Source organism: Podospora pseudopauciseta (genome assembly GCF_035222475.1).
Source record: "Podospora pseudopauciseta strain CBS 411.78 chromosome 5 map unlocalized CBS411.78m_5, whole genome shotgun sequence".
In the NCBI taxonomy this organism is placed as follows: Eukaryota; Fungi; Ascomycota; class Sordariomycetes; order Sordariales; family Podosporaceae; genus Podospora; species Podospora pseudopauciseta.
In genome coordinates this window covers 708,521-721,281 of record NW_026946665.1, presented here as the reverse complement: position 1 = coordinate 721,281, position 12,761 = coordinate 708,521, and the positions used below count along the sequence as shown (strand labels likewise).

The 12,761-nt window shown below is 47.9% G+C and overlaps 6 protein-coding genes across 6 annotated transcripts; all 6 read right to left on the bottom strand.

The window, feature by feature from the left end:
- Window positions 1-277: 277 nt before the first annotated feature.
- QC763_508078 (uncharacterized protein) lies at window positions 278-1,340 on the bottom strand. Its single transcript, XM_062913397.1, has 4 exons — window positions 1,094-1,340; window positions 886-1,042; window positions 684-823; window positions 278-584 (listed from the first exon to the last, which is right to left on the bottom strand). Exons 1-4 carry the CDS (start codon window positions 1,125-1,127, stop codon window positions 478-480), a joined length of 438 nt encoding a protein of 145 aa, XP_062764804.1. The 5' UTR covers window positions 1,128-1,340; the 3' UTR covers window positions 278-477.
- A 446-nt stretch (window positions 1,341-1,786) lies between these two features.
- QC763_508077 (uncharacterized protein) lies at window positions 1,787-2,260 on the bottom strand (the record flags this gene model as incomplete). The annotated part of the gene is made up of 2 exons (XM_062913396.1): window positions 1,787-2,163; window positions 2,224-2,260. 2 exons carry the CDS (start codon window positions 2,258-2,260, stop codon window positions 1,787-1,789), a joined length of 414 nt encoding a protein of 137 aa, XP_062764803.1.
- Window positions 2,261-2,622: 362 nt separating this feature from the next.
- QC763_508076 (uncharacterized protein) lies at window positions 2,623-3,451 on the bottom strand (the record flags this gene model as incomplete). Its single annotated transcript, XM_062913395.1, has 3 exons — window positions 2,623-2,850; window positions 2,913-3,230; window positions 3,286-3,451. The coding sequence occupies 3 exons, from the start codon at window positions 3,449-3,451 to the stop codon at window positions 2,747-2,749; spliced, it is 588 nt and encodes a 195-aa protein (XP_062764802.1). The 3' UTR covers window positions 2,623-2,746.
- Window positions 3,452-3,914: 463 nt separating this feature from the next.
- Window positions 3,915-4,866, bottom strand: QC763_508075 (uncharacterized protein; the record flags this gene model as incomplete). Its single annotated transcript, XM_062913394.1, has 3 exons — window positions 3,915-4,393; window positions 4,456-4,767; window positions 4,833-4,866. 3 exons carry the CDS (start codon window positions 4,864-4,866, stop codon window positions 3,915-3,917), a joined length of 825 nt encoding a protein of 274 aa, XP_062764801.1.
- Window positions 4,867-6,743: 1,877 nt separating this feature from the next.
- On the bottom strand, window positions 6,744-6,914 carry QC763_508073 (uncharacterized protein; the record flags this gene model as incomplete). The annotated part of the gene is made up of 1 exon (XM_062913393.1): window positions 6,744-6,914. One exon carries the CDS (start codon window positions 6,912-6,914, stop codon window positions 6,744-6,746), a length of 171 nt encoding a protein of 56 aa, XP_062764800.1.
- A 3,007-nt stretch (window positions 6,915-9,921) lies between these two features.
- QC763_0074860 (uncharacterized protein) lies at window positions 9,922-11,228 on the bottom strand. Its single transcript, XM_062906030.1, has 3 exons — window positions 10,488-11,228; window positions 10,152-10,434; window positions 9,922-10,096 (listed from the first exon to the last, which is right to left on the bottom strand). The coding sequence occupies exons 2-3, from the start codon at window positions 10,291-10,293 to the stop codon at window positions 9,981-9,983; spliced, it is 258 nt and encodes an 85-aa protein (XP_062764799.1). The 5' UTR covers window positions 10,294-10,434; window positions 10,488-11,228; the 3' UTR covers window positions 9,922-9,980.
- Window positions 11,229-12,761: the final 1,533 nt, after the last annotated feature.

Here is a 12,761-nt window from a genome sequence, read left to right as displayed (position 1 = left end):
CTGTTGTCAAGGTCCATGATTTTGGTTTTTTGCGTGATATCTTGTGTAGAGAGTTTAGTTGTTGTCTGGAGCTTGTGGGAATGATCTGGGTAAGATTGTGGGTTAAGTTGGAAAATTAACTTGGAACCAAAGACAATATTTTGTTGGCTGCCTGGCTTTTCTTGTTGACGGCTGGTGGCTTGGTATTGCGAATCGTGGCTTGACAGTAAGAGGAGGATGCAAAAAGGTTCTAGATCATGGCCAGTCGCAGTTTTCAAGGCTGTTGCAAGAACGCCCTGCATTACCTTTGTGTGCTGACATGAGAAAATTGTGGCTCTTTAGTACGTGGCACAAAAAATCACAGATAAGGTATTGAAAGGTTAATACCTGGAAAAGCTCGTCTGGCTTTCTTGATGGATTTTTGAGTTGCACCGCATGACACCCTCAGAAAGGAGTGTTCTTGAGAAACAGAAGAGCGAGGCTGTCTTCCAAGCTCAATCAAGCCTCGACATCGGTTTTTTCAACCCAGACCCAATCCTCCAACCCAGTGACTTCCTCCCAGTCAGGCTCCGAGTTGAGAATATCCTGGTCGCTTGGGACACCATCTGCCATTAAACAGAATCTGTTAGCTGATAAAACTTCGATTTGATAGCGGTCATAAGATAAGATAAGGTCAAGTCCTCAGTTCAGTGTTATCAACTTACCATAATCATCCACCCCAGCAACAGCAGTCTCATAAGCCTTCTGCAGCATGCCCTCCAGCCAGGTCAAAGTAAGCTGAAAGAACTGGCGACGGATGATGACCTTCACCGGCAAGTTCCCGAATTGTATTTTGAAGACGTCCCTAAAAATGTAGGTGCATTGTCAGCTTTCTTCTTGCTAGAAGAAACATCGCCCAGTGCATACCCGCTATTGTCTCTCATCTCCTTGCAGTCACGAATGAGTCTGCGAATCGGAATCTTCTTTTCCTGATGAAGATTGACAATGAGGGCCCTGGCGGTTGACATGAAGAGTGCCGGAGGAGGGAGGTCTGCGGGACCGCGCCCCTCTATGAGGGTGGCGCCTGTTTATATTTGTTAGCAGGTCTTTGTGAGGAGATCCAAGGCGGGCTTACAGATTGGCTCCCAGTCAAAGACGTTCTTGGGCATTGTGAAGCACTATGTTGACTTGAATAGGTGGTTGGTTGAAAAGGTTTGTGGTGGTGAGGTGATGGATTAGGGTGCATATGAGAGAAAGCTTTTGAGGCGCGATAAGGAATGTATTTGATACATGAGGCAGGATGGGGTGGGACTTTATGGGAGCAACAGTTATCTGATGGGATATTCACCTGCGTTTGAGTTTTGTGTCAAAGGCAGTGACTATAATGTGGTCTGGTAGTGAACTTGGGCGCGCCACGAGCGCCTCTCATGTGACGATTGTGGACCTTGATGTCACTGGGTGCAACTTGGTATTCTACTCCTCGAAACCTGTCGCAGAGCTCTCCAGATCCAGGTAAAGTGAGTATTTTAAAGCAGAGTTGATCTTTTATTCCGGAGTCCTGCTCTTCTTTGGTCCCCATCAATGCAATCAACATGTCTACCCTTGATGAACAATCCATCCAGAAGCCTTCGCGCCACATCGGACACTGTGCTGCCAATCCAACCCTAGCACGAGGCTCCCTCAACAAGAACCCAATCATCACAGCCGGTGTCAAAGCCATGATCCTCCGCGGACGTGCAGGCATTATCGTTGGTGGGAATAACCTCTGTACCTATTTGACATCTTTGTCAGCATCAGAACACTCCCACTGGAAAGCTCTCATGACCGCTCAGCATCGCTTACCTGGATGGCTCTCAGTCCCCTCCAACACGCCAGGATTCCCAGTCCCCTCCGAAACCCCAGCCGTCTCCATCCTCTCCTTAATCCAGCTCTGGCAAAGTCTGAAGAATGTGCGGCGGACAGCCACCTCAACCAGCATGATGTTCTCGGTCTTAGCGGTCTCGGAGGTATGGTCATCCTCAGTGGGAACATCGGCCCAGGCATACTCACTGTGCTCCAACATCTCGCGGTAGTCACGGAGCTGATCGTGGAGAGAGACCTTCTTGTCCTTCCAGATTACCTCCTTGAAATAGGCGGTGGCAATCTCGTCAAAGGTGGACTGCAGCGGCATCTTCTCCGGCCCACGACCTTTCTTGAGGGCCCGCCCTGGGTATGGTTAATATGTCGGAAGAGGTATCTAGGTAGGTAGGTTTGGAGGGTGCTTACCGATCCGGTCCCAGTTGAAAATGTTTGGGAGATTCATGGCAATGACTGACTGTGGGAACGGGGGGTGAGGCGGGTGATATGTTAGGTAGGTGCCTAATGGTGTAGAGTGACTGAAGCCTGTTGTGAAATATGTGGGAAGACGAAAAACAAATGGGTAAGGGCGAAGTTGGGACGGAATTTATACATGTGCTCATGAGCGTCGAGAACCATCACAGGCCCACAAGACCGACGGCAAAACACTCATCGGAGCATCGAGATTTATTTCGTGCCACGGAGTCAGTGAACGGAATCAGGAAGCGGGCCCGACAGCCCGCTTTAAGCTCTGCAATGCCGACATTGGGGTCGTCGACACCGACAGGATTGTTCATATTTTGGCTTTGTCACCTGGGAGGAAGATTTCCTCTTTTCATCGTCTTTTTATCCTTTGATGTGATATGGATCTATCGATAGGGCAATGGTGATTGGTTCTCCATGTCTCGTTCCTCTCTCTTATGTGTCTGCCCTCGTTCTCATCCCTTTCCTCCTAAACCAAATCGGCCTTCCCAACCATGACCCAGTCTGCATCATCAGCATCCACGTCCCAATCGGATTCAATAGGCACAAGAATCCAGTTGGACGACAGTGACTCTGTATACATGTAGTTAGCTGCCAAGTTCCTTTTATTCCACACTCAGAGGTTTTCTACACACCAGAAATCTCAGATATGCCTTGCTTCACCCTCGACATCTCGATCCAACCCAGCATAAAGGCAAAGAAATGTCTCTTGATGATCAGCTTGTTGAAGGCAGTCTCCTTCACACTGAGGGTGACACTGTCGGCGACGGAGCGGGCTGCTGACTGGTACTGCCTGTTGACTTGTTTGAGGATTTCCTGGCAGTCTTGACGCAAAGCGGCCATGGTGATTCTTTTGTTGCTCTGCATGTCCTGGATGACGTCGCGAGCGACGGGCATGAACACCATCTTGCTACCTTTGCCGGGGACAACCTCATTCATCTCGATAGCCTCCTCTACACAGGGTGTGTTAGCTGGATTTGTAAAGGTTGTTTGTTGAAGGAGACGCACCGATGGCACCCCAGTTGAAAGCGCTGGAAGGCATGATGATGATGGTGTTTGTTTTGTATCCTTGAGACTCGAGAAGGAGGTAGAGATGTATTGTCGATGGAGTTTGGGAAGTGCGGGCATGAGGAGGAACCAATGGGGATGGCAAATATATACGTGTGGTTATCATTGTGATGACTTGAGTGTCGGTGGGTCTATGAGGTACAATAGTGGTTACCTTATTCACTTGTGGGGATTGGGGACAACATCGTCAATTCACTTGCTGGTAGGCTGTCAGTTGGCGCTACCTTCACCAATTCACTTGCTCAGCATCACCGCCCACTGATGGAAAGGTAAAGTGTGGGCCCAAAATTTTATCTACAATGAGGCACTGCTCCAAAGAACCGGTGGCTCCCGAGAAAACAAGCATACCTTATCTGCGTACTGAACGCGGAAGCCACAGAGGCAGTTTTTGACGATATCAAATGTGTCGTTTACTCCCAGATACCTATGCATGACAGGTGGTTGCTCAAAGAGCTCTGTTGTAAAAGGAACCTAAACAGAAGTCGTCAAGTTACTTCTTGCATTCAGGTCAAAAACAGTCTGATTTGCTGGTCTATCTCAAGTCAAGGATGTAGAAACCTAGGTATTCTCTAAGCAGAGCCAGCCTCGACAATGACCCAATCCTCATCGACATCGAAAACTTTCAAGTCCTGCTTAATGCAGAGATTCTCCAGCTTGTCTGTGAGTTCCTCCGGCATCTTCGGAAATCCATCCAGCTTCTTTGCCTTATCCAGCTTCTTTGGGGGTTCCTCCAGCGTCTCCGGGAGTTCATCCAACTTCTTTGCCTTCTTCAACTTCTTCGCGGATTCCTCAATCGTCTTTGCTTTCTCCAGCTCCTCCAGCTTCTCCAACTTCGCCAGCCTCTCCTTAGTTACCTCCAGTGTCTTCTCAGTTTCCCCCAGCTTCTTCTTAGTTTCCCCCAGCCTCTTCTCAATTTTCTCCGCCACCTTCTCAGTGTTGTCCAGCCACTTCTCGTTTTCCTTCCACATCTTCTCGGCTTCCCACAGCTTCTTCTGGGTCTTCTTCAGCATCTGCTCGGTATCCTGCAGCTTCCTCTGGAGTTCCTCGTCTACCAGGATCGTCAGTCATGATGCTCATAAAAATATCTCCGGGGTTTAACCGGACACGTACCATAATCCATGCTTCTCGTGGAGAACTCGAGCCACTCCACTAGCTCGATGAAGAAGTCCCTCTGCAAAGCCAGCCCGTAGGCCACATGGATTTTGCCAGTCGGCTTTCTGTCCTTCATTTCCCGCGCACTGGCGCGCCAGTAAATGTCGTTGGCCTCGGCAAGCTTCGCCCGAGCGTCGCGGAGGAGGATAGACCAGGCGACACAGTGGCTGGTATGAAGTATTCCGGTCAAGATACGAGCAGTGCAGTTAAGAACATATTTGTCGGCGGCGTGACCCTCGGGGTATTTGTTCTTCTGGTCGATCAGCTTCTCTGTACAGGGCAGGCTATGTTAGTTTACAGGTGGCAGAGAGGTAGGGTGTCCGAGGGTGACGAACTGATATCTTTCCAAATGTAGATGTTGTCGGCCATGATGGATGAGGTGACAAGAGCAGAGGTCTTTGCTTGTCTGGAGGTTTTTTTTGTGATGGCGGGTGGCGGTCGTCCAAGGTTTTGGGATGATGAAAAGAAGAGAGAGTTGGAATGAGAAGGGTATTTCGAAAAAATTGCCGTCACGTACTTATCACCGGAAAGGAACAACTCACAGTCTGGGCTTTCATTGTCTCAGCATTCACTTGCTCGCCAGACCCATGTGAACACTCGGAGCCCAGTTAAGGCCCGTGCCGGCATACCGCCGTAGAACAAAGCCCCCAACATTCACTTCAGGATAGAGCTGATGCTCGGCGTGGAGCTGTTGGAATAAGTTGCTCCCTACCTGGTGTGGGTCAGGCAGGTTGCTTTTAGGGCTCCTGTCCCGAGCCCTCACAGGTCGGCTAGGTAAATATTGGTCTTGTTTGCTTTTGTTCAAAGAGCTTTCGTCGGTGGCTCTGTCAGTGAGAAATATCGGCGTTAACAGGGGATCAGGATCATTCCTGGTGCACCTTCTCTTCAAGAGGGGAGGAGACAATTCGGCATCATCCAATTGGGAATTTCCAATCATACAATCGCACAGTTGCACAGTGAAGTGAGGTTGATGCCGTCGTCGACCATCAAGATTCGATCACTCATGGCAGACCGCGAAAGGGGATCAATGGGCCTTTTAAAAATCTCTAAAGGCCTGTTAACTACCAGGTATCTTTAAACACTCACCTATCGACCATCTTTTGAGGCCTAATAAGTACTTCTCAGGGTATGGTTCACAATATACTACAACTTTTATGTGTCAATTATTTTGTGTGGTAAGGGTGCCGGATCAATACCATACCTATCCTTGTACCTTCTTTCCAATCTTGCATTTACATAGCACGGAGGCGACAAACCTGGAAGATGATGACAAAGCCACAGCAATTGCACGGTGAAGCTCTTTAGGAAATCAATGTCTTGGATTCATTCAGATACCTAACTGAAACTCCATGTGGTATGCCCTCTGCTAAACAGCAAATGGCTTCTCAATAATCGCAGATCTATTATCAACCTCGCTTGCATTAATTACCTCCCAATACTCTTCTACACCGTCAACTTGTTCCTTGAGATCAAGAATTAGGTACTATAACGTCTTTTATTAGTATACCTGTTCATGTATGTACCAGCTGAGGGAAACGTACCACAGTCCTTCACGATGCACTGAAGCTTTTTCTCATCATTTTGATTCTATTTCTCGCCATCTCTCATCTTCTCAGTAGCCTCCATCGCGGCCTCAAATTATTTCTCCCAGATGTTAGCCAACTCCTGAGGCATTGCCATGATCTTATGCATCAACTCCTGATAAATCTTCGTAAGATCCTCGAACAACAGCTTCTTCTGCAAGTGGAAACCCATCATCATGCCCTCGGTGCGGGTCTTGACTGATAAAACTGGATCTGTGTCACAATCGAGGATCATGACGAGGCGACGCTCTAAGAACATGTTTGAGGAGGGAATTCCATGGAAAGCTGCTTGTTCAAAGAGACAAGGTTAAAAACACCTATATAATACAGGCTCATGGCCTGCAAAATATAAGCGCGTAACGCATGAACTTTGTTCAAGTTCACAATTGGTGGTGGGAGACTATAGCGATTCGGTCTCTTCAAAAGAGACACGACAGCTCGAAGGCCATGATGGGGCCATAAAAATGAATATGTCTTGTAGATTTCTACTTGGCCTCGACGGCCGGGAAACTCTCAATATTATCCGTAGCGACCATTTCCCACTGCATCTCGATCCCCATTTCTTCCTTTGGAAATTTCTTCCTTTGGCTGGACGAGCACTGAGGGTTACATTTCATGTCAGCTTTATCAACGTTCTTGCTCACCTTGAACGTTTGTGGCGGACTACCAAAACCTTCCAGGACCTGCTCTAATGTGTAACTCCTCGATTCTGACCATAGCGGCCGCGAAAAAGGTTTCAAAGATCTTGGCAATGGTAGGAGGTTCGATCAATGCTATATGGTGAGATTGACCCTGCATGCTGAGAGCATCGCGACGGAGCCCGTCGATCGACATCTTATGCTTGGTGTATGATTCGTCGACAATGGTGTTGGCGGCGGCTTTGATGACGTCCCCGAGGCGTGTAATCTCTTGATCGTCATCTATAATGTCCAGACGGGCACCTGAGAGAATGTTAGTGTAAAGGTCAACAGAAGATAGAAAACAAGGTCGCACATAGTCAGGCACTTACGGATCATGGACCAATCGAAGGCGTTCATCACTGTGACTTGTTGGCGTGATTCCATTGCAAAACGAGTAAGAATTTTATGAAATGGAAGGGAGGTAGCAATGGACGGTAGGCTTGACGACTGTTCGTTAAGCGAAGGAAGGAAAAAAGAGCAGGAGGGTACCAAGACGGCGGAAAGCACCTAATTTGTACTCCTAGGGCCAGATAAATTCTGTCATCAGTGGGTCCATCAGGCCCGATCATCACCTGTGAGGAGATCTGATGGAGGTGATAAGGATCATCCGAAGTAAAGGTCGGCCTCTCATTATCTTTGTTCCGTGTGATCAAGAGTCAGTATTGCTCCATCATGGAATCGATGGGTAGGTATCAGACTTGAAAACCAGCGTACAGTGAAGTTGGAAAAGCTTTTCAAGTACCTATCTATACAACAAGAGAAATATACGGTAAGGGAATCAGTGTCAAGATTGCAGTTCAAAATGTGGTCAATATCATCATTCATCCGTGTTGTGTTGATTGTTGAAATCTGGCAAAGCTTCAATTGTGAAACTGCCTTTGGAGTAACGACCCGATGTGCTCCTCTGCTAATGTCATTGAAACTGGTTTGATATAAGCGGCGGAATAAAAGTCAATGACTTACGGCAGTCCAGTCACTCTGGTGAGTCTAGCCGCAATCCTCATATCTCAGTCATACTTCTACCACTTGTTTTCGTGACATGTTGTTCTGTTGTGGGTCATGGACTCCCTCTCCATTCTCAAAGGGAATACCTTGGTTTCTTGGGCCTGCGTCACAGCATGTACGTGTGGGAGGCAGCGGAAATCATGCCAGTCACAGCTCCGCACATCTTGGGTCATATGGTTACATACAGTGAGGGACTTTGGAAGAACATATCAACAAATCTTTTGCCTATACATGCCTATCTACAACCATAGAGTATGCAATTCAATAAAGTTGCTCAGGGTCCAAAAATGAGAGCTTCTCTGCGTGGGCTGCCCCCACTGTACGTCATTGTGAGAGGATGAGCCACACCCGCTTGAATTTCCATCGGCAGAGGCATTTGCAGCAAACTTTGACAAGCCTCTCAAAGGTTATCTCAGGTTCAGACCAGGTAAGCAGGCCCACCAGCCACATTTGCCAGGTGCGTGATCTGAAACTAAGATAACTAAAACGCCATGTTTGATGCACCAAAATACTTATTCGACCAATCCCGCTAATTCCGCCAACTCCAACTTCTCCATACACCTAAACCCCCAAGGTCCACCAGCTCTGATTTACCACCGCTTACATAGTTGTATACCCTTTGCATCAATACAACATGGACCAATTATACTGGGACACTTTTGGCTACAAAAACGATGTGTACGACGAAGAGCTCTTCTACCAGGCCCTGCAAATCATTCGACAGTGAGGGGCCATCGATTACAAGACTCGGGTTCTGTATCGTACTGCCTCCGGTGCAAAGCCTTACACTCTATTTGCCCGTCAACTTGAAATTGTCTCCTCTCAGCCATCCGCTAAGTCAGATTACCTAACCGTTAAGGTAGCCCTATCGGAGGAACTTAGGGCGGGGTTTTGGACGAGCGGTGGGACGAAAATATTTTTGAGTTAGACGACGAGATAATGCTAGAAAAGGCTCCGGATAGGCCGCGATGGCGAGATACGAGCGCCGAACTATTTAAACATTTATTTAATACGGCCGACATAAGCGACGCCGAAACTAAATGATTGGGAACGGAATCTGGTATTGGGAGCCCAGAATTTAACTTGCTTACCTTACCGCTCGATAGGAAACTTTCATATCACATCGCCAACAAATCCCACACAGGCCAAGAAACAGCGCCAGTTACGGCGAACAGCTCAAATCACTTTTGGGAAGTTATACGGAAAATGGACGGCCCTTGCAATAGGCCTGTTTGCCAACTGTGACGACCCGAATATCTGGCTCAGACTCGCTTATTGGATTCGACGGCAAAATGAAACATGGCTTCACACGAGCAGAATTGGGTGTATTTCGCTCGACTAGGAAGAACAGATGGATTGGTAGCTATCTAGGACTTCTCCACAATGACTGCATCTTTCACTTCGTCTGCATCGATCACAACCAAATCCTCCTCAAGTTTCCGGATATCATCCGCGCACGGGATGACATCTAAAGCCTCTTGTTTGCCCTTGTGTCAAAGCTTTTCTAGGGAGTTTAATCTTACCATTGTCTGAGGTCGTCATTGTTCGAGAACTTTGATGCTAATAAATGGAACAAGCAAAAGCGGAAAGGCCGGTGTTTGTGATGGGATCAGAAAGGTTTGCTGGTAATCAAGACGATTTGGCAACTTTGTTAAATCTTGGTTGAAATAGGAAAAGGGTAGAGATTTCAAAGAAGAGAGGGAGAATATATCTTATAAGTAAACATCCAGCAATTCAGATCTCTAATTCACTTGGCTTGACCCGCCGTGTTATATTCACCTTGTCAGGGTCTTTGAGTGAGAGCGTTTTTGAGTGAATATGGAATGTCGACATGAGTACCCCGTACCAAGGCTGAAATATGAACATGATGTTACGATTTATTATTTGCACAAGGGGCCTCAATGTGTTCGGAGGGCATATCCATGACCAAAGGGAGAGTCACCTACTACATTGTTTTATATGAGCTAGTCTTTTGATTTTGGACTGCTGCATTCTCACAGACTTGTCCCCCTGCATAGGACTCTGGGGCGGATATTCGAGTGCAATATAACGCGCAAATTCAATGGAAGCAGCTGTCACACATGGCTAAGACATGTGCCCCTGAAAAAGGAACAGTATCATCACGGTATAGAGTATAGAGTAGAAAAGACGGTTCATGCTGCACGGCCGGTGCGCCTCAGTTTATGAATTGACCTGTATCTATTTGAGCTCACCCCTATTTAGCAGCCCGCTTCTTCTTGCCCTTCTTGTATCCAGCTGCCTCCTCAACTGTAACAACGTTCCAATCATCATCCAAGTGCTGGATGGCGTCTTTAGAGGAAGGGATAACCTCTGCAATGTGTTTGTCAATTTCTGGACTCTCAATACCCTGACCGATAAAACATACCAAATCCCTCCGCATGCTCCAGCAAACCCTCATCTTGCATGCCCTGCCTGATCACCTCCAGTATGGCCGAGAAGAATTTATTGCGACTCTCAACCAGAGTTGGTGGGCTCATGTAAGCCATGTTCTTGGTTTCCTCAAGCATAGCTCGGCAGTCACAAATCAGGGAGTGAAGGGAGATGCCTCTGCCTCCATGCAACTCCTTGGTCAGATCACTGGCGAACTTCTTTGATGGAGCAGTAAAAGAACTCGTGAGCTGTTCCTGGTTTGCGGGTCAGGCGCGCCCCTGGGCGAGTGTCAGTCAGGAAAGTTGGTTGGCGGGCGACAAAGAGAACTTACAGATAGCCTCCCAGTCAAAGATGTTCTTTGAGGCTATGGCTTGATCTTCGGGTGAACAAACGCTTGAGCGGGCGTCCGAGCAAGTAGGACTGGTAGTAGCTCAAAAAAAGCTGCTCCGCGTAGCGGATGGATCAGATTCTTGGAGACCTTTGAACTTGTCAAAGATTGTGCTTTTTGCCTTGCGCTTGGTGAGAAAGAGGATAAGAAGATGTACTGAGGAGAGAGCAAGACAGGAAGCTGTACACAACCGGGCTCTTAAAGGGTTACTGTAGCGGGTCTACTCTGCGGTCTATTCACTTTGTAAGCAGACATGATGAGGGAATAGAAAACAGTAGGCAGAGTATCGCTCTTGGGGGTGGATTTCCATGTGAAAGTCCTTGCTGCTTTCTCCTGAAACTTATCCAATATCTGTGTAGGTGAAGCTCTGCTGAGTGAAGGGCAGCCTGTTCAAGAGCATCAGAGCTTTCTGACCTATCCCTCTGCGTCAGCATCTTTACGCCTGCCTCTCTGTACTCACCCCTCTGCAGGTCTGTCTGTCGCGATAATCTGGCGTTGCGATCTGGCAACCCGGGGCTTCCGCAGCTCAACCTCTTCCGGCCCCACTTCCGTCTTCTTCCGGTCCCATTTCACCCCGCTACGCTGGACCAAATCAACTACACTGCCGGTATGCACCCGGAACTTTCCACACAGTAAGTAGCCCAATCAAAAAAATTTAAAAAATTTGGCGCTTTGCCATCCAATCCTTTTCAACAGCTCATCATCCATTTCCATATATTCTGTTACAAGCCGTCGACTCCAGGCAAGTGGTAGAGTCCCTGCCATTGATGAATATTGCCTACTTCAGAAGCCAATTTTAATTCTAGTAGCAGATAGATCTCGTCGTTCGCAAAGCTCTCGAAATCTCTCCCTCCATGTCACTCCACGTTGTCAGCCCCCAGCCAACCGCCCGGTCCCCGTGACCAAGTACCGGAGCCATTCAAGACGATGGGAAACCATGGGGGATTTCCTTGTGGAAGCTGCTTGGAATCTTTCCACATCTGGGCATATTACCTGGTTTATCTGCTATAAACGCTAGGCTGTTCTACTGGTGGTGGTGAGGTCGCAATATATTTCGCCACAGCCATGTCCCGTTGCCCAGAAGTATGCTGTGTGTTCATAGTCCTATGGCATATTCTACGTGATTGATTGACTTGGAGGTAGAAAGGGATTTTAACAGAAAGAAAATGAAAGACACCTAGCAAGTTTCCGTGAATTTGTATCCTTGGAGATATCAGTATTTCTGGAATAACGCTCCATCGAAACAGCATCTACATCATCGGGCACTCCCGACAGTGAGGCAAGATCTCCTTGACTCTCTTCTCCATCTCAAGGCGGTTAGGCTCCCTCCTGGCCCTCTCCTTCTCCATCCACTTCTCCTTGGCTTTCTGGATTTCCTCGTGATTGGCAAACGTAGCGATACCTATGCATTTTCGATCAGTTTTCTATCAACATATTCCAACATCCTGACAACGTACCATAGGTATTCTCTCCGCGCTTCATGTAAGCACGGTTGGAAATGCAAACTCTCTTCTCAAGCTGTCCATGGAAACGGCCTATAAGATGTATTAGTTGTATCTTCTCAATCCCCACCACAAGCTATCGATATGCTTGCAGTGGAGATCGCCATGCAGGTAATACAAGAACATCTGCGTGGCGGCGAATCTTGCCGGCACATCAGCCTTGGAACGATCTATGCCCCAAACACAGGGCTCCTTGACCTCGTTGAACAACGCCTGGCATTGGGAAAGCAAGAGGACAGCGGGAATGCCGGCATCGCCATTGAGGGTGCCAACTAGAGCGCGGACGGCGCTCAAATGCCCACCTCATGGGCGAGGGTGCCACGACTCAACAAGGAGTAGATCTCCGGTGCTAAAGTCCAATGCTATTAACACTGACTTGTACCCGAAAAACATCGTTGGGGATGGGTATCTTTGCATACTGCTGAGACGCCCAATCCCACGGTTCCCACCTCGGCCACTTGTGTTCCATCATGTGTCCTGTTGAGAGGCGTCAGCTGGAAATCAGCAGGAAAGAACTGGGATTCAGGAGAATAGAGTAGAACCCGCAGGTAGAGCACACAAGGAGGGTCTTTTAAAGTAGAACGACCAGCAAAGGAAGAGCATAAGGTAGCAAAAAGCAGCGACCAACATCAAAGGAGAACCGCTGACAAAATTACCAGTCACTTGAACACGCATCAGCTCCCCAAAACAACCTACACCACGTGTCTCCTTCCAC

What these genes read in the sequence shown, in the direction of transcription:
- QC763_0074860 (XM_062906030.1), bottom strand. Translation starts at nt 10,293, where the DNA reads ATGCTTGAGGAAACCAAGAACATGGCTTACATGAGCCCACCAACTCTG. An exon ending in GGAGCATGCGGAGGGATTTG is followed by an intron (nt 10,097 to 10,151) that starts GTATGTTTTATC and finishes AACACATTGCAG; the next exon opens with AGGTTATCCCTTCCTCTAAA.
- QC763_508078 (XM_062913397.1), bottom strand. Translation starts at nt 1,127, where the DNA reads ATGCCCAAGAACGTCTTTGACTGGGAGCCAATCT. An exon ending in GAGATGAGAGACAATAGCGG is followed by an intron (nt 824 to 885) that starts GTATGCACTGGG and finishes CTACATTTTTAG; the next exon opens with GGACGTCTTCAAAATACAAT. An exon ending in TGCTGGGGTGGATGATTATG is followed by an intron (nt 585 to 683) that starts GTAAGTTGATAA and finishes GTTTAATGGCAG; the next exon opens with ATGGTGTCCCAAGCGACCAG.